The sequence below is a fragment of the Lactuca virosa genome, chromosome 7 (genome assembly GCF_052849685.1).
Source record: "Lactuca virosa cultivar CGN04683 chromosome 7, Lactuca_virosa_CGN04683_v6, whole genome shotgun sequence".
NCBI lineage: Eukaryota > Viridiplantae > Streptophyta > Magnoliopsida > Asterales > Asteraceae > Lactuca > Lactuca virosa.
Window position 1 is genome coordinate 247,516,299 of NC_136432.1, and position 23,413 is coordinate 247,539,711.

At 37.1% G+C, this 23,413-nt stretch overlaps 1 protein-coding gene and 1 non-coding gene across 2 annotated transcripts; one reads left to right on the forward strand and one right to left on the reverse strand.

Moving 5' to 3' along the window:
- Positions 1-15,757: 15,757 nt before the first annotated feature.
- Positions 15,758-15,864, reverse strand: LOC145128110 (small nucleolar RNA R71). Its single transcript, XR_013716711.1, has one exon. It is a non-coding gene; the product is annotated as a small nucleolar RNA R71 (small nucleolar RNA).
- A 1,095-nt stretch (positions 15,865-16,959) lies between these two features.
- On the forward strand, positions 16,960-17,565 carry LOC145127696 (uncharacterized). Its single transcript, XM_079062845.1, has one exon. It carries the CDS (start codon positions 16,960-16,962, stop codon positions 17,563-17,565), a length of 606 nt encoding a protein of 201 aa, XP_078918971.1.
- Positions 17,566-23,413: the final 5,848 nt, after the last annotated feature.

The following is a 23,413-nucleotide window of genomic DNA, read 5'->3' on the forward strand; positions in this document are numbered from 1 at the left end:
AAAGACGAAAAGCTTGAATATAATTGAAATCAGATTCAATTGATTGATTCTCGATTGCATAGTCGATTCATCTCAGAGATCGTTCGAACAACAACATTTTCAAATGCAGAAAAAGTTGAATCCAAAAGTAGGAATTAATAGATGAAAACAAGTAAGAAATTCCCAAACGATTTGATGAAGCCTGCTCTGATACTAATTGAATAGTCAAGAATTCAATCAATAAACGATTTCAATCAGAAGTATGAATATGAGAAGTAAATAAAGATGTTCAACTTGTATTTTATGGATGACAAACAAAGGTTACAAGTGTTAAAAATGAGAAGTGCAAAAGTGCTACTCTTAACCTATGATGTAGTATTATTTATATTACTAACAATAGATACAAAAAATACTAAGAGACTTCAACATTAAGTACACAGGAAAAACACTCTTAGAAATACATAGATATATCAAAGTTGTGTAACCATCGACATAGACAGCTACACTACACTTGACATTACAAACGAAAACTTCACATAAAGAATATCTTCGCAACTAATGAACTCTACAGTAAACTATCATCAAATTTAAGGTATATTACTAAAATTAAAGTTGCTTACATGACACATGTACCTATTGGGTATGTGGATATAAACAAGCCATAAAGGTACAACGGAAGCAATAAAAAAAGAATATCAAAATCCAATAGTAGATCATTGTTCAACCAATTCTAATGCAACTAAACGGAAACATAAAATGATAGGAATCATACCCTTAAAGATTTTGAAATCATCCATGTTCTTGATTGTGAGAGGATGTAATGAGTGCAAACTAGAACATAATTCGTAGTCGCACCCAAGAAGTAGAAAAGAAACCATTTGACTAATTCATCTATGATCAACACCAATGCCTAAACGATTTAACATTCTGAATAAAAATCATGCCATGATTTAAGAAAATCATACTGAGTTCCGTGAGGAAATTTAGGATTGAGAGAATGGGGGAGAGGGTAGCCGAATTTTAGGGTTTGGAACAATTCCAAAAACTGGTACTATGCCTCTTTATTTATAGTGATAGTTTAGAATCCTTATGAGATAAATACTTGGTTATTAAGTAATTATCCATAAGATTGGTAACGATCCAAAAGATTTGACATTAAATTCTTTACACCTAAAATCCAATAATTCTACAAGTTTCTATTAATTAATTAAAAACTTTATTAATTAACCAACTTTTTGTGACTGTGGACACTATTTCCTACGGTATCGTACTCCAACCCTATTGGATCTTTGATGTATGCTATGCTACACACATGCCTTAATTTTTCATATTCTGTGAATGTCGTTAGTAGATACATGGCAAACCTAGCGAAAGAGCATTGGAATGATTTCAAATGCAACTTTCATCATTTACATGGTACATTTTCTAAGTGTTTACACTCTAGAAAAACTGCTAATGAAGTTGCTAGATATGCAATGATTTGGATAATTAGAGATTGAGTACAGGGTGCATCTTTACACTAGGTGGTTGTGTTATTAGCTGGAAAGCACGTTTATAGTCTAAAATTATGTTATCCACTACCAAAGTTGATTATATGGCTATAACAAGAGCTATTAAAGTAGTTATATGGTTGAATGATTTGATTGGGCAGCTTCATGGCACATTGAAGGTCAATCGTGTGTATTCTCACAATTAAAGCACAAGTTTTCCAACCAAGGATGAGATGTTTCCCGATCGAATGAAACATATCGATGCATGTTAAAACTTTAAGAGAGATCATTTCTTAACGCGAATCCATTGTAAGCAAGATTAGTACCAATGAAAATCCTTAATATATGTTTACCAAAAGCCTCCCAATATCGAAGTTTAACTTATGTTTAGACTTGATGGGTATACTAAAACGCAATTGAGCCAAGATGTTATTGGTAGGGGATGCAACTTACGTTTGTTACTATTCTTCATTGTTGAATTGAGAGTTATTTGACGGTTTTTTGATTTGTTGATGTTTTTGACTTTGAATTCATGACAAATATTGTTGAAATATGCCTTCAAAAATCCAAGTTGTAATCTTAGCTTTGTTACATTGTCAGCTCAACTCCATTATCCGTTCGACTACCTTGTCAGTGGCATAATCATTAGCTCCAGACTTCTCAAGAATAGACCTAGAAGCGAAGAAGATTACCTGAGTTATATCTCTTTATTCTTTAGACCAACTTTATGATTGATTAAGAAGTTGTTTTTTGAGTAGAGGATATATTCATATCTTATCCATACCATAGTTTGTTTAGATATCTTGTACCGAAGGGGCAGGAAATAATTTATTTACCATCATGCACCTCAACGATATTGTTAATTGGTTCTCATACATCTTCTGTAGTTTTTCCCATATGGGTTTCCACGTAAAATCATGACATTTATTTCCTTTCTACTTATTTGTTTTTGTTATTTTATATTGCTTGATCATAAACAATCAATATTGTATTTGAATAATTTTCATACAACTTCTTTTCAGTATGTTTATGATGGAATTTGAATTTAAAATTGGTTTGATTATTATTAATCATAACCTGATGACTGTAGTCGTATCTCTAACACTAGTGCCATTTGAAATGTGTTTGGGCAAAGGAGGAAAATGTATGGAGGTAGGGGTGAGCATTTGGACCTGTGGACCGGACCAGACCATTTTTTGGACCACAGGGCCGGTTCTCGAGTCTAGGATTTGAGCAAAACCAGTCCGATCCGACCAGTTTCGGATAAAAACCAGTTTTAGACCGGCTTATTTTTAAAAATTTGTATTCTGTGAAATACTTTAAACAAACATATCTCATTCGTTTTAAGTAGGATTGATATACGATTTTTTCCAGCGTGTGATTTAAAGTTTGTAGATGATTTTAGACTATGATTTTGTTGTTTTTGGTGTTATATTCAATGAGTTACAATCCTTCAAAGATGAGATGTCAAAGCTGACATTTCAACTTTTCAGTAAGAAATTTAAACTTTTGTATTCTGTGAACTATTTTTAACAAGAATATCTCATTCGTTTTAAGTCGGATTGTTATGCGGTTTTTCCAACATGTAATTTATAGTTTGTTGATGATTTTAGACTATAATTTTGTTGTTTTTTTGTGTTATATTCAATGATTTACAATCCTTCAAAGATGAGATATCAAAGCTGAAATATTTCAGTTTTTCAGCAAGAAATTTAAACTTTTGTAATCTGTGAAATTCTTTAAAAAGTCATATCTTATTCGTTTTATGTCAGATTGACATGCGGTTTTTTCCAACGTGTAATTTATAGTTTGTAGATGATTTTAGACTATAATTTTTTTTTAGTATTGGTGTTAATTCAATGAGTTACAATCATTCAAACAAATTGTATAAAATATAAACAATCGACCGGTCCAAATGGCATAAGAAACGAAAACATATTCATTTTACGAGTTGTACCGTATCAAAGTAAAAAAAGTATTCATTTTAATGAGTTGTAACGTATTAAACCTAACAATATATTCGTTGTAAAGAGTTGTATCAAACCTCAAAACGTTTTTAATAAGTTGTAACGTATGCATGTAAAGTTGTACCGGTCCAAACGGGTCCAAGAACATGAAAACTCGGACCTAGACCTGGACCCGGTAAGTCTCTTCCGGTCCAGTCCAAGAGCCGGTCCGATCCGGTTCTGTCCGGTACGGTCCAAATGCTTGACTCTACAGATCGACGATATTATGGATTTCTTAAGTAAGGTGTGTAGTCATATTAATTATTACCTTTTTGGGCCTAATTCTTTTTATCTTTCTTTTTTCTCCTAGGTTTCTCTTAGTGGAAGAAAACATAACACGTAATCAATCTCTTGTTATTTATGAAAATAGTTTAAATGAAACAAAATGAGAATTTCCATATATGAATGCAAATTTACCCACCCACTTGGAGAAGTGGAGTACTATGCTCAATTTTCTTCGTTGTATATCCCAAGATCTACCCATTATTCCAAAAGTCAACTTTAAGGGAATCCTTTTGTTTTTTAATTTATATCATAAAGATCAGATTCACACGGCTGGTTACGTGTTTGTTTTTCATCATTTTAAGCATTTTAATTCACAAAAAGTTCATTTCTCGTTACTAGCTGATCAGTTAATCATCATTGTAGTAGTTTAGCGCTAGTTGTTTAATATCTCGGTTAATCATAGCTTCCATTATTCTCGATCTTATATTAATTGGTTCTATGTTGACTTGTTTCAACTATGTCGAAGATGAGTTGGAAATAAAATTTCCTTTTTGCTACAGCTAGCCTACAAAATAGACCCTTTTAGTCTTTGAAGTTTCCTCTTCCAACGCCTAAAAAGTTCATTAATAATGATTGCATTTGAGATTAACTATGGTCCAACTTTATGTACATTGAAGACTTCATTCGCAAAAGCTATTCATTAACATTCTCAATCGCTAACTTCATTGACTTTCATCAACTATAAGAGCACTAGTGAACCAAATGTTTATACCAAAATTCTTAATTAGAATATGGAGAAAGTGGAAACCACACAAATTATAATAATTGCATTGCTTGTTAATATTTTGGGATTATTGTTGAATAATTTACAAATAGATACTAACCACCCTAAGTAACCGATTCTGTGAACGATATTTTTTAGCTTCTTAATTTGCGACTTTAAAGAGATGCGAGAGATCTGCATGACCAATGGAAGAGGATAGACTAGAAATGCAGCAATTGCAGACTCGACTTCACTGCTAAACTCCTTCTTAAGCTGTACACACGTATACATACAAAACTTAAAATTACCTGATGGGTATACGACTACAGCAAATTATTGGTAGAAGGCGCGAAAAAAAAAAGAGGCAGAGTTACATATATGGATCGTGATTCCAAATGTCGCAGGTAATGAATTTTTGTGATTTAGTAGGCAGGGGTATTATGGTCTATTTGGTTATTTTTTATTTTTTTATTTTTGATGATTCTAATATATAAAAATTGATTCTTAAATAATAAAAACTGTTTAAAAAATAGATTTGGGCAAATCCGATATTTTAAAACATTAAAAAGAACAAATACGATATTTAGAATTTAAGTCGGGTAGATATGATATTTAGACGTTTAATAAGGGTATATATGAAATTCACCCTTTTCCAAAAAGTTTCCTTGATCTTACCCAATGTTTTAAAAACCGGTTTTTAGTTGAACCGGTATGGTGACCGGTTCCTGGTTCAACCGGTTTAACCGGTTCAACCGCCGGGTTAACTGGTTTCTATAATTTTCATATTTTCCTACACATACATACATATATAAATAATGAATTTGACGTTTACAAGTTCAAACGTCAAAAATACATATTAAAATAAGTTGTAGATCAATCCAAATATATTAAAATAATACATAACCATAAGTTTTAGTGTTTTACATCAATCCATATACGTCAAAAAGAAAATAAAGTATAATACCAAAACAAAATATAGCTTTAATAAATATAAACCCATCAAAAAACTTTATAACATTACCATATGTTTTTTATTTACAGAAAACTAAATAGATTTGAAAAAAAAATCACCAAATTTTATTATACAAATGGTTCTTTTCCATATGTTTTTATTCGGTTTAACCGATTTATTTTGACCGGTTCAATTGAGTTTTCTAAAACCGGCCGGTTCAATTCAGTTCAGAAATCGACGTAAAATCGGTGATAGTTGAACCGTTTCTCCCCGGTTCTTGGTCCAACGGGTTCGACCGACTAGTTTCAAATTAGTTTTAATTAAGGTTATCTAAAAGAAACTTGTGTACCAAGGACATAATTGTATGTATTATTTTTAGAATTTTTACAAACATATCAAATAAACTCGATATCTTGTTGAGAAAATGTTAGTGTTATAATTCTCTCTTTAAAACAATATCTTCGTTGGAAACTATATTTTCAAAGCTTTTAAAGCATCTAAAATACATTATTTATTGACTTTTTGATCGTGCAGACGTTTCGTTGAAGTTGTGACAAAACTATTTTTTGAGACCAACATTTTTTTTTACACTCGACATCATGTAACAAAAACGTCATAACTCTTTCTATAAAACTTCAAAAAGACTTGTAGTTTTTTTTTTAAACAAAACATTCACAGCTTTCTGTGTCCAAACATATAAGATACATTATTTTTGAACTTATGTATCATTTTAGACACGTCGTTGAAGTTGGTCAAAAGAAGACACAAATTTTGAAAAGAGAAATGTACTTTAAAATTGATGAATCTAAACAAACTCTCAACCATTTATGTGACTTAAAATACTAAAAAGCTTCATCAATAACTAAAAATATCAAATACTTTAATACATGCATAGGAGATCTCAACAAACTTGTAAAACCAAAGACTTGGTCAAATTCGACTGTTGGACTGTTTTCTATCTAATGGACTTGTGGGAAAAAATATCGTAACATCTTCTACAGAATTCGAAATTATTGTTGTGTTTTCGTAAGAAACTATACATCCAAAGTTTTTCAAGAATATATATAAGAATCACATTTTTTTTTTACTTCTAGATTATGCCAAAGTTTTTGTTGAAGTTGGTCAAAAAATACACACAAAATTTGGAGAGAAAAAAAAGGAAATTTATTAAAGTTGATTATTTAAATAAATCCTTAACTATTTATCGGGCCTAAAGCATTAAATTAATTAATAAATAACTTATTAACATCGCAGAAAATCTCCAGCGACTTAGGAAACCCAAAAGCTTGGTTAAATACTGTTGTTTTCTATCCACCGGAATGTATGTGGAAAAAACATCATAAATTCCTCTACAAAATTCCAAACGACTTGTCTTTTTGTTTCGTTAGAAACTACATATCCAAAGCTTTTCATGCATATAAAATACATGATTTTTGGACATCTGAATCATTCCATACTTTTTGTTGAAGTTTGTCCAAAAAACAATTTTCTTTTATGATTTTTTGATCAACACCTCGTGTGTTAGGAACACGATATATGTATGATTTCCACGTCACCTTCTTTGTTAAATTTCTAGCATATCTTCTCATTAGCCTTCAACAACAATAACAACAATAACAAATGATATGCTCAAAATTATATGGATCACAAAAAAACAAATAATTTTTTCTTATTTATAAAAAAATAATGCAATTAAACTCAAGAAAATAAACCAAAATAAATATAGCAAACACTCAAATGATGAACATAACATTGTAGATTTCTCATTGATACACAACAATCGTCCGTTACATAAGAATTTAATAAGCACGAAAGATAAAAAGTTATCATTAAATGGCTGGATACAATCCCCAATTACAACCAACCGAAGTGTCTCTCCCAATTCATTGTCACAATTGTTAACCAAGACATCCTAAAAATCACTAGTACCAAATTGAACTTAATATGACATGTCACTTTATCTTAAATTATATAAGATATAGATTAGGTATCACATTAATTGTACTGTTTATTTAGGTTTTCTGTTGAAATAAATACTTATAATTTTAAAGTCTTTTCTAGAGCAATTTCACAAATGTGAAATTGCAAGAAAAATAAGTTCCCTATTTTTTTATTTATTAGGTGAATACTCGTGAGTTGCTCAAGTTTAAAATGTATGGTTAAAATATTATATATATATATATATATATATATATAGTTTAAAATGATTATTTTATTGACATTAACAATGATATAATAATTTTTAAACTAAGTTTATATATAATCTCAAATATTATGAACAATATTACTCAATGTCATCTATCCGTTGCTTACCTACTGAGTATTATTCTCGATTTAGTATTATTTTTTTAATAATTGTTATGATTAATTAATTTAAAATTGTACTTATGTGACAATATTTTAATTTTATGATAGATAGAGATATAAATAATATTATATTATATTTTTACTATTATTGTCAATTATGTTACACACGAATTCTGGTAAGTTTCCCTTTCTAACCCTTTAAGTTGTCATTTTTGAGACTTTGGCCCTTATGTGGGGCGTCCTTGGATGGTACGTTGGGCGTAAGGGGCATAAGGTGAAATGACGACGTTTTGGGAGTACATTGGGCGTAATTTGAGTATGTTGGGCGTACTCTGAGTACGCTGGGCATAAGCCCTAATCTTTAGGGTTTGGACCATATATATTGAACCTTATGTCCCATTTCCAGCCTTCATCACTAGAAACGTTCCCCCTTGCTAACCCAAGCCCCATTGTTGCATTTTGAGGCTTAAGAGTGTGTTTTTGTGTATTTCAAAGGAACAACAAGGTGGTGGTGACGCTTGGAATCTAGAAGCAAGCTTGGATCTTGAAGTCATGCATCATCCTAAATCTCTAAAAGGTGACGGGTAGAGCCAATATTTGGAGCCGAGAATTATTCCAGCTTTTGTTCGGACTGAGAAGTGAGTTCTCTCACTATGCCAATGGGTCTAAAGCACCAAGGGCGACCCATTTATTGAGTATATATATATATATATATATATATATATATATATATATATATATATATATATATATCCAAGGATGTAGGATTGTTATGCTAGTTCTATGTGTGTTTTATTTGTGGATATATCGACATTTGGATGGTTGGCTTGAGACTGGAAGTCAACATACCTGGTATGGTGAGGTTGAGGTCATATGCCAACAAACCTAGATTGTTGGGTTGAGTTCACGTGCCAACAAACCCTGGTCGGTTGGGTTGAGGTTTACTGCTCCATGTTGTAAACTAACAAACTCGATATGATTGGGTTGAGGTATTTTGGGAAGGTCACTAAGCTTTGGCTTACAGTTTGGATTTAAATGTTTTAGGTACTTCTGATGAGCGGGGAAAAGCAAAGGCGTGATTGTACACATCATCCCATAGTTTATGTTGATAAGTACTTTGATTTGATATTTCGATTGATTATGATTTTTAAACAATGTTTTTGGAAGTTGTGGATTTATCGATTTGTGTTTTAAAATGAAAAATTTTACTCTGATTTTTGGGACGTTACAAGTTGGTATCAGAGCCCTGGTTTGAATGAACTGGATGAGCATTCGTGTGATTCGAGAATCAAACTAAGGATCTGCAAAAAGATTTTCAAAATTGTTTTCCTAATAACCACGAAGGGGATGCGATATGTACAATCATCTGGAGCTCAAGGAAGTTCCCCAGAATACCTACACATGTTATGTATATATGTTGATATGTTATATGATAGAACTGCATGCTAGAATGTAGGTTAAGGATCCTGAGGAATCACCTGATAGATTTTCCTGATAGATGATGCCTTATAGCCTAGAAGATTTCTTTAAAATTCCTTATTTGGAACCAACATATTTGCTGCTATTAGTTGAGTATATGTGCTATAATTGTACATAGTTAGGATCTCATAGCCTTAGAATTCTTGATTTAGCCTAACTTCATGTTCCTTGTTCGGTTTTGGGCTTAGGGTTGAATCACTTATTCGACTATTTATCGGATCTGGCGCTATGTACGGTTGGCATATGCGAGGTTACTATAATGTTAGTGGAGGTTTCATGGGTCGTGAGTGGGATTTGTACAGTCCTAGTGGAACTAGGAGTTGGAGTTACTCTTAGGAGTGTAGTTTAGGGTGCGTATGCACCAAGCATAGAGGACTTGGAGGTCCAAGGGCTTTGTGGCGATTACTGAGACAAATACGGGTAGGTGTGGAAGGTAGTATGGGCTCGTACGATTAAAATCACAAGATTCGTATACGTGTCAAGCGAACCTCAAGACCTGAGGTTAAGAAATGTGAGTTTTAGGGTGTTACTCTATTGGTGATGTAATGAATTTATGTTTATTTTTCAGTATGGCGGTCACTAGAGTTTCGGGATCCGGAGCTCGTGGTTCAGGAGGTTGTGTGCTAGTGAGGATGGTTGTGCTTGATGATGAAATTCTTGAGTTGATACTTGCGGAGATAGTTGCAGTTGTGCGGGATGCTATCACGAATACGTGTGGATCGGTGAAAACCGCTATGAATGAGCTCTTTGACGAGTGTTATGCTGTTGTTACGCAGGCTTCCGCTGTCGCAGCTATTACAGTCGTCGCCGCCACTGGGGTAGGATGATCTTTCCAATATCGGAACTTCAGTAACACGAAGTCTCTGGAGTTTGATGGGTTCAAGGACTCAGTTGTAGCGATGAGATGGTTGTCTGACGTGGAGGGTTGTTTCTTCACGTGTTCTCGTCCGGAGGACCAGAAGGTCTGGTGCGCCCTTAACCTTCTACACTTGGGGGGCGAAGGACTAGTGGAAGCATGTGACCAGTTCTTACTCACGTGCGAAGATGGCTACAGTGACTTGGGGTCAGTTTACTGAGATGTTTCGTGGAAAGTATGGGCCTTTGGTAGAAAGAGAGCGTTTGGCCCAGGAGTATCTTTCACTCAGAAAGACGACGGAGTCGGTGACGGAAATCACCTAGAAGTTCTATAAGAGGGCACTTTTCTGTTCTGAGTACGCTTCTTCCGAGCAAGTTTAGATGTCGAAATATCTGAGCATGCTCAAAACTGAGATACGACAGTTTGTGTCTACGTAACAATACCAGACTCTTTTCGAGCTATATTTTGCTACTCAGAGGATAGAGATTGAGATTGAAACTCAGGCTAGGGAGCAGCGCCCGACCTTATTCCAGTTGCAGACGGCGACAAGCGGGTCAAGCGTGTTGATTCACACTCTAAAGGACAGAGGGGCCACACCTGTGGTAGGTACGAGAAGAATCATGAGGGAGCCTATCGACCAGCGACAGGGTGCCACAATTATGGTAGATAGGGACACTTTGCAAGGGATTTTCAACAACAACAACAACATACCCCCTCACCAGGTCCACGTATTTGTTACCATTGCCATCAGGTAGAGCATGTGAAGGCCCAATACCCTTTGCTTGCTTCTAGTCCTGTACATGCACCAACCCCGACTACTCTTCGAATCACAAACAGACGTCTGGGGAGTGCTGAGGCCTAGAGAGCCAGAGGACGTGCTTTTCAGATGATGACTGAGGAGACCCGAGTGGCATCGGACGTGCTTGATGTGGTCAAGGATTACGACTGTGAGATCCTGTACCACCCGGGTAAGGCCAACGTGGTGGCCGACGCACTGAGTCGCAAGGTGATGAGTACACCCAGTGGAGGGTTGTGTATGAGGGTGACGATACCTCCCCACTCTTGGAGTTGTTTAGGGAGGAGCAGACGGAGGGGATCAAGGAGGAGAACCGAAAGAAGGAGAAGGTCAAGGGTTAGTTTGCTAACTTTATCATGGATAACAAAGGATTGTTGACATAGTGTGGTATGGTATGTATTACGGATACTGGAGGCGTGGGACAAACTTTGATGGATGAGGCACATTAGTCTCGACATTCTATACATCCTGCATGAAGAGGGAGATTGAAGGATATGTGGAGAGGGGCTTGACTTGCAGGACAGTCAAGGACTAACATCAGATGCTTCACGACAAGCTACAATCTTTGGAGATTCCTGTGTGGAAATGGGAGCAGATTTCTAATTACTTCGTCATGAAATTACCCCGAACTCCTCGCGACTTTGATACTATTTGGGTGATTGTTGATAGATTGACCAAGAGTACACATTTTTTGATATTCGAGAGAGTTCTTCGGCCAAGAAGTTGGCAAATATCTATGTTCGAGAGGTGGTATCTCATCATGGGGTGCCAGTTTCCATCGTATCAGACATGGATGTTTGTTTTACTTCCAAGTTTTGGAAGAGATTTCATGATGAGTTGGGTACGAGATTGCAATTCGACACTGCTTATCACCCACAGACCGACGGTCAGAGTGAGCATACGATTCAGACAATGGAGGATATGCTGAGGGACTGCGTCATTGATTTTGGGGAGACTTTGTATACTTCCCTTCCTTTAGTGGAGTTGTCGTACAACAATAATTACCACTCTAATATTGGTGGACCTCCCTTCAAACTTCTCTACGGGAGGAAGTGTCCCACCCCGGTATGTTGGGAGGAGGTCGGACAGAGGATTATGGGGAGCACTGAGGCAGTGCTCCAAACTACAGAGATGATTCAGCAGGTGAGATAAAGATTGCAGACAGCTCAGAGCTGGCAGAAGAGCTATGCAGATCGACAACGTTTTGAGCTGGAGTTCCAGGTTGGGGACATGGTTTTACTGAAGGTGTCACCCTGGAAAGGTGTGATACACTTCATGAATCGGGACAAGTTAGGACCCCGATTCGTTAGACCATTTCGTGTGATGGCCAGGGTGGGCAAGGTGGCTTACCGGTTGGATCTGTCGGAGGAGCTCAATCAGCTTCATAGCACTTTCCATATTTCTCAGTTATGGAAGTGCTTGAATGATGATACGTCGGTGGTACCTCTAGATGACATTTTGGTCGTCGAGCGCCTGAACTACATAGCGAGACCAATAGCGATCCTTGATCGGAAGACGAAGGCCTTGTGCAACAAGGTGGTACCATTGGTCAAGGTTTAGTGGCAACATCGGAAGGGATTTGAGTGGACTTGGGATATAGATTCGGATATGAGGGATCATTATTCGGAGCTGTTCACTTCAGCGAACTTCGAGGACAAAGTTTGATCCAAGTGGGGGAGAATTGTTACACTCGAGTCTTGGTAAGTTTCCCTTTCTAACCCTTTAAGCTGTAATTTTTGAGACTTTGGCCCTTACGCGGGGTATACCTGGATGGTACGATGGGCGTAAGATGAAACGGCGACGTTTTGGGAGTACGTTGGGCGTACTCTGAGTATGTTGGGCGTACTATATGTGGACATAAGCCCTAATCTTTAGGGTTTGGACCCTATATATTGAACCTTAAGTGCCATTTCAACATCCCATTTCAGGTACTTCATGAGCCGGGAAAAGCGAAGGCGTGATTGTACACACTATCCCATAGTTTATGTTAAGTAATACTCTGATTTGATATTTTGACTTATTACGATTTGTAAAGAATGTTTTGGTAACTTGTGGATTTATGGATTTGTGTTTTAAAATGAAAAATTTTACTCTGATTTTTGGGACGTTGCAAATTAATTTACAAAATCACTTTGAAAATAATTCTATTACTATAAAAAATAGTTTTTGGATATTATTTTAATAAATCTGGCAATTCGATTGATGTTTGTATTTAAAACGTTTAAACAATTTAACTATTTTTAAAAAAAAATCTATTGATCATTATTAAGTTTTTTTTGGGATTTTGGTTTAAACTATAAATCTAATATCATATTTAAATAAACAAAGTAAGTCTATTATTATTAATGGTTTAAAAGTAGAATATATACTTTGAATTTAACATCATTTTTAGTACATTCTTCACTTTACCGAGTCTTCTAGATTAAATGAATTTTAATGCAAATGTAGCGTGATAATATATTTTCAGAATGTTGTTGTAACAATCCAAAAATAGTGATAAAATGTTTCATTTTTAAATCATCAAAACATACATCATGTGTCTCAAATCATCATAACAATGTATAAAAAACATTAGAGAAGAATAATCATCAATGCGGAAATCAAATGGGGATGTTGTGGGATCATGTTGGGCACTACACTTTCGAACTGGAAGTACCTGAAAATATTAAACCACAAAACCATAAACATAAAGCTTAGTGCATTCCCTAAAATACCACATACCATACAAATCAATAGGCTCGGTACTGCGGTTCTGATATGGGCATATTTAGTTATAAAATTCATGCATTATCTTAATACTTTATGTTGTTTTTATATCATTTTATGGATAAAAGGTACTTAATTAGCTTAATATTTCAATTTCAACAATAAAAGACATGCTCGGGTGAAAAAGGAAGAGGACTAAGTATAAATAGATAACATCTATGCCCGAAAAAACTAAGTATATCGAAAAAACTCGTCGAGTTGGTCTTAAAAACTCAACGAGTTGGGTTGATTTTTGGTAACTATAAATAGATAACATCTATGCCCGGAACCCTAACACTTTCTAGAGGCTAGCTGCGATTAGTGAAGATCAGAAGGGTTCTTGAAGCTTCAGTTTTCAGAATTTCAACCTAAGAGGCAATTTAGAAGACATCAAAGGCAAATAATTATTCTTCTTTTCTTAATCTTTGTTTTGAACCTTGTTTGAATCATTAGATTTTGAGTTTAGGTTATTACTTGCTATAGATATGAGCTAAAAGCTTTATACTTCTGTTTGGATGAGATAATCTTATGAACATGGTTTGATTGAGTGGTTGGATTAATATTGATTTGGTTATTCATCTTGTTAAGCTTGTTAAAGATCCTTATGTATTGATGATAAATATTTTCTGTTAATAAGTAAGTTATTGAGTTACATGAACATTTTCTTGATTACTTGAATCATATAGTTTTGTGAACACAAGATTGTATGCCTAGGAATAGTGAACATGAAACTAGGGTTAACTAGAAAATATGTAAATCAATGTGTGAGCATGTGTGATGAACAACCACATATGAGTTGATTGAATTGAAAAAAATTGATTAGCTATTATTACAAGTCTTACTTGATACGAACTGAACACTAGGAAACTTGTTAGTTTAATCACTTGATCACTGTTTGAATTAATATGTATACTAAAGGATTGGTAATAGTGAACATGAACCCAATCACATTAGGAATCGGTAACCATTAACATATTGATCCATTGCACTTGCCACGAAATCAACCATAGGAATAAGTGAATCGAATCTTAACAGAAGTCTCTTTTATCATTGAATCTAGTTGTCCTTTCTTGTTCTTCTTAGTTGTTAATTGTCTTTGTTTGAGTGTTAAATTGATTGTTTAAGTTTCTAGTCTTGCAAAACTAGAGAACCCCCCTCTTTTATTAATTGTTTTATTTAGATAATATTAGTATTAATTTTAGCTGTTACCGTTCCCTGTGTTCGATACCCTACTTGCTTGAACTAAACTGCTATCGTTAGGTACACTGCCTGCGTGTGTTTATTTTTATTTGAGTTTGTTAGGATTAAAAGTAGTTTGTTTTACACACATCAAGTTTTTGGTGCCGTTGCCGGGGAATGGTTCTAATAGTTATTTTATTTGCTAGTGTTATCGATCCTTTGTGTGAGATTTTTCTTGCATAAAGTTACATGTTTTCCGTTTTTATTTTCATCATTAGTTTTCAGCATTTTGCGTTAAACTCGTCGAGTTTATTACTGAACTCGACGAGTTGGTCGCGTTTTCAGTTTCTTTACTTCTTCGTTTTTGTTCGTTTTACGCGTGTTTTTCTGTTTTCTTTCATGTTTTTATGACTCGAGGCTCTAGTTCCACACTAGTGCCACCCGTGGAAGATCCGTAATCGATTATTCGCCAAAAGAGGGGAAAAGAAATCGAAGAGCCTAATAATCTCAACGAAATCAACGACAAGAAGGTAGAAGGTTAAGAATCCGACATACCCACGTTTGGTGAAAAAAGCAATTCCGACCAAGAATATGACATGACCGACATTGCCGATATATCAATGGGGGACTATAAGAAGCGCATAAGAGATGGTACCAGACCGGGACTTGTGCAACCCGCAATCCCAGCTAATGCCAACTTTGAGCTGAAGGGTCACATACTCGCCCAACTAAAAGACATTCCATTCTATGGGAAGGATCACGAAGATGCCTATAAGCATATTGAAGAAGTTATGGACATTGCTGACTATTTCCACTTGCCAAACGTGCCTCGAGATACCGTTTTGCTTCGGATGCTACCAGTTACTATCAAAGGAGTCGTGAAGGAATGGTTGAAATCCCTACCCCCAGGATCCATCACAACATGGCAAAAGATGCGCGAAGAGTTCATTGATCAGTTTTGTTCGCCTTCCAAGATAGCAAAATTGAAGAAAGCTATTGCCAACTTTGAGCAGATACCAGGAGAATCACTCAATGAGGCGTGGGAGAGATACAAGGGTTTGATAAGAAATTTCCCTTAAAACGACCTGAACGTGCAACAAGAGGTTTCCATCTTTTATGATGGTGTGAACGTCACAACTAGGCAATTACTCGATTCCCAAGGACCTCTCACGAAGAAACCACCAGCCGTTATTAAAACATTAGTGGAAGAGTTCTCCAAACATTCAAGAGAATATCATAACCCAAGGAACGACACAGCTAGAGGCATGGTCAACTCAGTTCCCGATGATATGGCTGCAATGATGGCCAAGCTAGAAAGTATGGATCTTAGGATGACAAAGATGGACCAATCCATGCATGCCATTCGGGTGGGTTGTGAAAATTGTAGCGGACCCCATCTTACTAAGGATTGTGACCTTGATGAGAATGGCCACCGAAAGGCGCAAGTTTGTTATTCAAGTGGCGATAGATTTGATGATGATTGGCGAAAACCCAAGAAGGAGTGGCTTCCCTACGATTAATACAAGAAGGCAAAGGAGGAAAGATATAGACAAAAGGCGCGCAGATTGTATCAAAAAGAGGAACCAGTACAAGAGAAGAAGACGGATCTTGAAGCTATGTTAGCCCGATTTGCTAGTGCTTCCGAAAAAAGGCATGACGATGCCGATACGGCCATTAGAGATCAACAAAAGATGATGAAGGAGCACCAAGCAATGATGATGGATCAACAATCTCTACTCCAAAATCAACAAGCTTCAATACTAAATATTGAAAAACAACTTGGGCAACTTGCCAAACAATTCAACGAAAGAGCACCGGGTGGACTTCCAAGCGATACCGAGAAAAATCCGAAGGGCGCACACATTAACATTGTGACAACAAGGAGTCGGAAGATAGTCACGCCCCTGATCCCAATCCCAAGTGAATATCCTTAGGAAATACAAGAAGAAGACAAGAAAACCCGGAATCACATACAGTGGAAAAAACTCGTCGAGTTCCTGACAAAAACTCGACGAGTTCCTTACCTGATGAGAAAAATAAGACGCCATTCAAGCCATATAATCCACCATTGCCATTTCTGGGCTGAGGTCGACAAGAAAAGTAGAATGAAGACTACCAAAAGTTCCTGTAGCACATAAAGGCCCTGCAAATCAATATTCCTTTCATCGAGGCGGTCGTACAAATGCCTAAATATGCCAAGTTCCTAAAGCACCTTATCACAAATAGAAAGAAGATGGAGGAGGCATCCAAAGTGGTCCTAAATGAGAATTGTTCAGCCGCAATGTTGAACAAATTGCCAAAGAAAATGGGTGACTCGGGTAGCTTGACAATACCTTGCCAATTCGGAAACTTAGCCACTAGCTATGCATTAGCCGATTCGGGGGCAAGTGTAAACCTCATGCCCTATTCTTTCTTTAAGAAACTAAACCTTCCGGAGCCAAGACCGATCCGAATGGCGATCCACTTAGCAAACAAGACGGTGACATTCCCAAGAGGCATATGTGAAGATTTATTGGTAAAAGTCGATAAGTTTGTCTTCCCGGCGGATTTCATTGTACTAGATATGGAGGAGGATCACCAAGTACCAATAATTCTTGGAAGATCATTGTTGAACACCGCTAGTGCCATAGTTGACATACGAGAATCCAAGCTTACCCTTCGGGTGGGAGAAGACTCGGTTACCTTTGGAATGGATCAAGCCATGAAACATTCAAAGTTTAGTGATGATACGACTTTTTCGGTGGATATCTTGGAAGAGTTATTGGAAGAGTGGAAAGAAGACAAATAAGGTGAATAAATCTTCGTTACAGAAGATGAATTTGATGCTAAGAAAGACTTAAAGGAGCTAGAAAGACTACTTGCAGAATCTAAATACGAAGAAATAATTAGAAGCATGGAACAGAAAACTCGACGAGTTTCTAGCTATAACTCGACGAGTTGTGATGAAAAATCGCGATCAGACGCTACTTTTGGCCTAAACTCGCAGATTTTCCTACCTGAACTCGACGTGTTTAGTGTACAAAGCACAACATTGGAGCTGAAAACATTGCCAGAAGACTTAGAATACACATTTCTCGAAGAAGGCGAACAAAAGCCTATGATTATTGTATCCGATCTTACACAAACCGAAAAAGAAGAATTAGTTAAAGTTTTGAAGAAAAGGAAGAATGCCATCGCATGGAAAATCACCAATATAAAAGGAATAAGTCCTTCTTATTGTTCTCACAAAATCAATCTTGACGAAGGAGCAAAGCCGGTAGTGCAACATCAAAGGCGATTGAACGCAAACATGCAAGAAGTGGTCAAAAAGGAGGTAGTCAAGATCTTGGATGCTGGGATCATTTATCCAATTTCCGATAGTCCATGGGTTAGTCCTGTTCAAGTAGTACCAAAGAAAGGAGGGATGACAGTCGTGACGAACGAGAAGAACGAGCTCATACCTACACGAACGGTAACTGGTTGGCGAGTGTGCATCGATTATCGAAAGCTAAACGATGCCACTTGCAAAGACCACTTCCCTCCCCCTTTTATTGATCAAATGGTTGAGAGATTATCTGGTCATTATTATTATTGTTTTTTAGATGGATTTTCAGGTTACTTCCAAATCCTAATTGACCTAAATGATCAAGAGAAGACTACTTTCACTTGTCCAAGTGGAACATTTGCATATCGACGAATGCCTTTTGGGTTATGCAATGCGCCCACCACCTTTCAACGATGCATGACGGCGATATTCCACGATATGGTGAAGAGGTTTATGGAAGTATTCATGGATGATTTTTCTGTTTTTGGTTCTTCCTTTAATGATTGTCTTGCTAACCTTGATTTGATGCTTGCTAGGTGTGAAAAGACCAATTTAGTTTTGAATTGGGAAAAGTGTCACTTCATGGTAAAAGAAGGCATTGTGTTAGGCCATAAAGTGTCCAAAGCGGGGATTGAGGTGGATCGGGAAAAAAATGATACCATTGCTAAATTACATCCAACAACCAATGTGAAGGGCGTTAGGAGTTTTTTAGGTCAAGCGGGGTTTTACCGTCGTTTTATAAAAGACTTTTCTAAAATAACTCGACCTTTAACTCAACTACTTTTGAAAGATGCACCTTTTAATTTTTCGAAAGAATGCCTAAATGCTTTTGAAATATTGAAAGAAAAATTAACTAACGCCCCGATCATTATCGCCCCGAATTGGAATTTACCATTTGAAATAATGTGTGATGCAAGTGATTTTGCCTTAGGTGCTATGCTTGGTCAAAGGGTTGACAAACATTTTTAACCAATCTATTATACAACAAGCAAGACCTTAAATCCGGCCCAAGAAAATTATACCACAACTGAAAAAGAATTATTGGTCGTGGTCTATGCTTTTGATAAATTTCGTCCTTATCTTATATTATATAAGACCACTGTTTTTACTGACCATTCTGCAATTAAATATTTGTTTTCTAAGCAGGATGTGAAACCTAGGTTGATCCGGTGGGTGTTGTTACTTCAAGAATTTGACATCGAGATCAAGGACAAGAAAGGAATGGAAAATGTAGCGGCCGGCCATCTTTCAAGATTAGAGAATCCAGAAAGGGATGAATCTGACAACAAGGGTATTGGGGATAGTTTTCCAGAAGAGTAATTAATGGTGATCATGGGAGAAGAACCATGGTATGCAGACACTGCCAACTTTTTGGCTCGAGACTTTCTTCCAAAAGGGCTCACTCATCAGCAGAAAAAGAAACTCTTTTCAGAGATGAAATATTATTTTTGGGATGAGCCCTACCTTTTTAGGAGTTGTGTAGATGGGATCATTAGATAGTGTGTGTTTGGCAAAGAAATCCGCGACATTCTAGAGCATTTCCACAATGGACCTACAGGAGGACATCATGGGGTTCAATACACTGCTAAAAAGGTGTTTGATGCAGGATTCTATTGGCCAATAATTTTCAAGGATGATGCCACCTATGTGAGAGAGTGTGATGCTTGCCAAAGATCAGGAAATATTTTTGCAAGGAATGAAATGCTTCAAAGAAACATCCAAGTGTGTGAAGTCTTTGATGTGTGGGGTATAGATTTGATGGGGCCATTCCCATCATCTAAGGGGCACACATACATACTTGTGGCGGTGGACTATGTATCAAAGTGGGCAGAAGCGCAGGCATTACCAACAAATGATGCAAGGGTTGTGGTAAAGTTTTTGAAGAAATTATTTTCTAGGTTTGGAGTACCAAAAGCTTTGATAAGTGATAGGGGAACCCACTTTTCTAATGAACAACTAGCAAAGGTATTTCAAAGATATGGTGTACGCCATAGATTTTCAACACCTTATCATCCATAAATGAATGGGCAAACTGAGATCACGAGTAGAGCACCCATTGGAACCACTTTTCTAATGAGTAGATGATGCACTTTGGGCGTTCAGGACTGCATTCAAGGCACCCATTGGAACCACACCTTATAGATTAGTTTATGGAAATAATTGTCATTTTCCAGTAGAACTTGAGCACAAGGCCTATTGGGATTTGAAAACATGTAATTTTGATCTAAATGAGTTGCGTGCCAATCGACTCTTGCAAATGAATGCCTTGGAGGAATTAAGAAACGAGTCTTACACTAACTCGTTGATTTATAAGGACAAGACCAAAAAATGGCATGATGCAAGATTGAAGGGTAATAAGGAGTTTGAAGAAGGGAAAAAAGTTCTTTTATATAATTCAAGACTTAAACTTCTTCCGGGCAAACTACGCACTCGTTGGATCGGACCTTTCACAATTAAGCATGTTTTTCCACATGGGGTAATTGAATTGTGGAATAAATATGGGATAAGTTTCAAGGTCAATGGTCATATGGTTAAGAAATATGAAGAAGGCTTGCCCAAGGAAGCAGAAATTGAAGAAGGATTAGACTTGGAGAATGTAGCACCCGGTTCCTGGTACGTATTTTCATTCAAGTAATTATAACATTTTGGCCTGGGACTCGGCGAGATGAAGGTCCAACTCGTTGAGTAGAATCGAATTTGGACACGAGAGTTTAGGGACCTACTCGACGAGTCAGCGAACCGACTCGACAAGTAGGCGCTATTTGGACAAAACCCTAAATCCGAGGGATTGCACCCTATTTAAACGTTTTAATGCAGCCTCCATCGTCCCTTATGCTCCCACAACACCTCATACTGAAACCCTAATCGTTTTGTGAGATCTAAGGCTCTTTTTGGTGATTTTGGTGGTTTGTGATCACAAGAAAGAAGGAAAAGCTTGAGGAACCAAGGGGAAACCAGAAGATTTCGAGTTTGTGCAGCATCTACAGTTCCTTAGAGGTATAAATCTTATACCTTGTTCATTCATGTTCTAGATCCTTTTTTGGAGTGAATTAGGGCTTTTAGGGACCATTTTTGGTGACCAATCATGAGTCGAAGCATGGTTGGGGGTTAAGACTCCAGATCCAGGGTCCTTAGGGGACTACATGGCCTAAAGTGGTCAGCTTTGTAGCCATAGAGAGCCACATGCACCTTTAGACCTCATTTTTGGGTCCATTGAGCTTATACTCCCATGCATGCATGTAAACTTCATAACTTTACGTGCTAGATCGATCTTAGAAGCCCATATATGCCTTTTGGATGAGAGTTGTACATCAGGAATCGAGATATAAGACTTGGACAACACCGGCTCGTCGAGTTGTTCTTAGAACTCGGCGAGTCTAGGGCTTGAGTCCCCAGTCTGTTGAAGTTCAAAGGAACCCAGTTGAGTGTTAGAAGGGTCTTAGGGGGGGGGGGTCCAGGGGAGTGACTCAACATATTAGACTTAGCCATGGACCTGGGAATCATAGGACTCGGCGAGTGCATGAACAGACTCGGCGAGTCCAAGGCAATCTCCCAACCCTTTGAAGATAGAGTCGACGAGTTGTTCATACAACTCGGCGAGTCGCAGACTGGACATGTTCATAGGATGAAGGTGAACTCGACGAGTTGTTCATACAACTCGGTGAGTCTGATGAAGGTGCAGTCGATGATATTATAGAAGGAGAAGACTGCTAACTCGACGAGTAGAGTCGGGAGTGGGTCAGATGAAAGAATAGGGGCTCGGCGAGTTGGCGACCCAACTCGGCAAGTCAGGTCAATTGGAAGTTGACTTTGACCAGGTTATTGACTTTGGCCAGGGGTAAAATAGTCATTTTACCCTAAGAGTAGTTATCAGCTTCTGACTAAGTGTCTTTATGTGAATTATAGCCGGAGAATCGCCGGAGCAGCAGACAGAGACTTCTCACTCGGATTGACAACATTCATTCATACGAGGTGCGAGGTGAGTTACCTTCCAGCAGCGGTGTGTCTACGGCCACAATGCCGGCCCACCAGTAGGAGTTGTATGTTAGATGATTGTCTTTGTGATATTCATCTAGGTTTGCTACTACCTGTTATGTTTATGTGCTAGCATGATATGATGTTACATGATGATGGTAGTAGTAGGGGGAGATAGTCCCCAAATTACCGGCCGATAGGCCCGAAGGGGCAGTTTAGTACCCAGCTATGCTAGATTATGATTACGTGACTGTATGTGATAGACCGGTCAAGAGGGCCGAAGGGTTAGGCCGACACCCAGATATGCTAGGCAATGTTACCGGTCGAGAGGACCGAAGGGGTAGGTCGGCACCTAGAGATGCTAGGCAAGGTCACCGATCGAGAGGATTGAAGGGGTAGGTCGGGCACCCAGATATGCCTGGCAGTATGTATGTCATGTGATTGTATGGTATGTGGTATGATGGGGGAACTCACTAAGCTTCGTGCTTACAGTTTTCAGTTTTGTTTCAGGTACCTGTTCAGCGAAGGGGAAGGAGCCGGTGCGGTAGCTGCACATCATACACACGCATTGGATTTCCGCACTATGAGATTTTTTGGGATTGTACTCTGACATTGTTACTAATTTTATGATACGATTTCAGACATGAGATTATGGTTTTACGAAATGATATGACTTGATGATGTTTTCTTATAAATGTTTTCTAAATCGATATATATATATATATATATATATATATATATATATATATATATATATATATATATATATATATATATATAAATTGAAATTTTTGGACTAGAAATTTGGGATGTTACAAGTTGGTATCAGAGCCCTGGTTTGAGGGATTCGGACACACCCTCGGGAGTCTCTGGACTCAAACCAAGGGATTAAAAGATTTTTACAAAGAAAATGGTTTTCGAAAATCTAAGTTAAAGAGTTTTGAGAAAGAACAAGGTGTGTGATGTGCGCAACTGGCCGAGCTCAAGTAAGTTTTCCCCAAGATACCCATACATGTTATGTTATGATATGATATGACTATGAGAATTGCATGCTAGATTAGGGCTAGAGGATCTAGGAAGGATGCCTTGTATGCCTACTGTATATGTATGAGAAATGCATGCTAGATTAGGGCTAAGGATCTAGGAAGATGCCTGATATGCCTGTTATATGTGTTTTTGAGCTGCGAGATGTTACTGATTAGTCTGTTATATGATAGCTTGGATAGAGTACGATTGGATTGGGTACTCAATGCCCGAATGTTGTTGCTTTGTGCTTCGGGAGCCCTAGTTATCCTTAGCTAATTATTAAATGAATACGTTAAGTTACATATTGCGAGGACGAAATAATTCCAGAAGG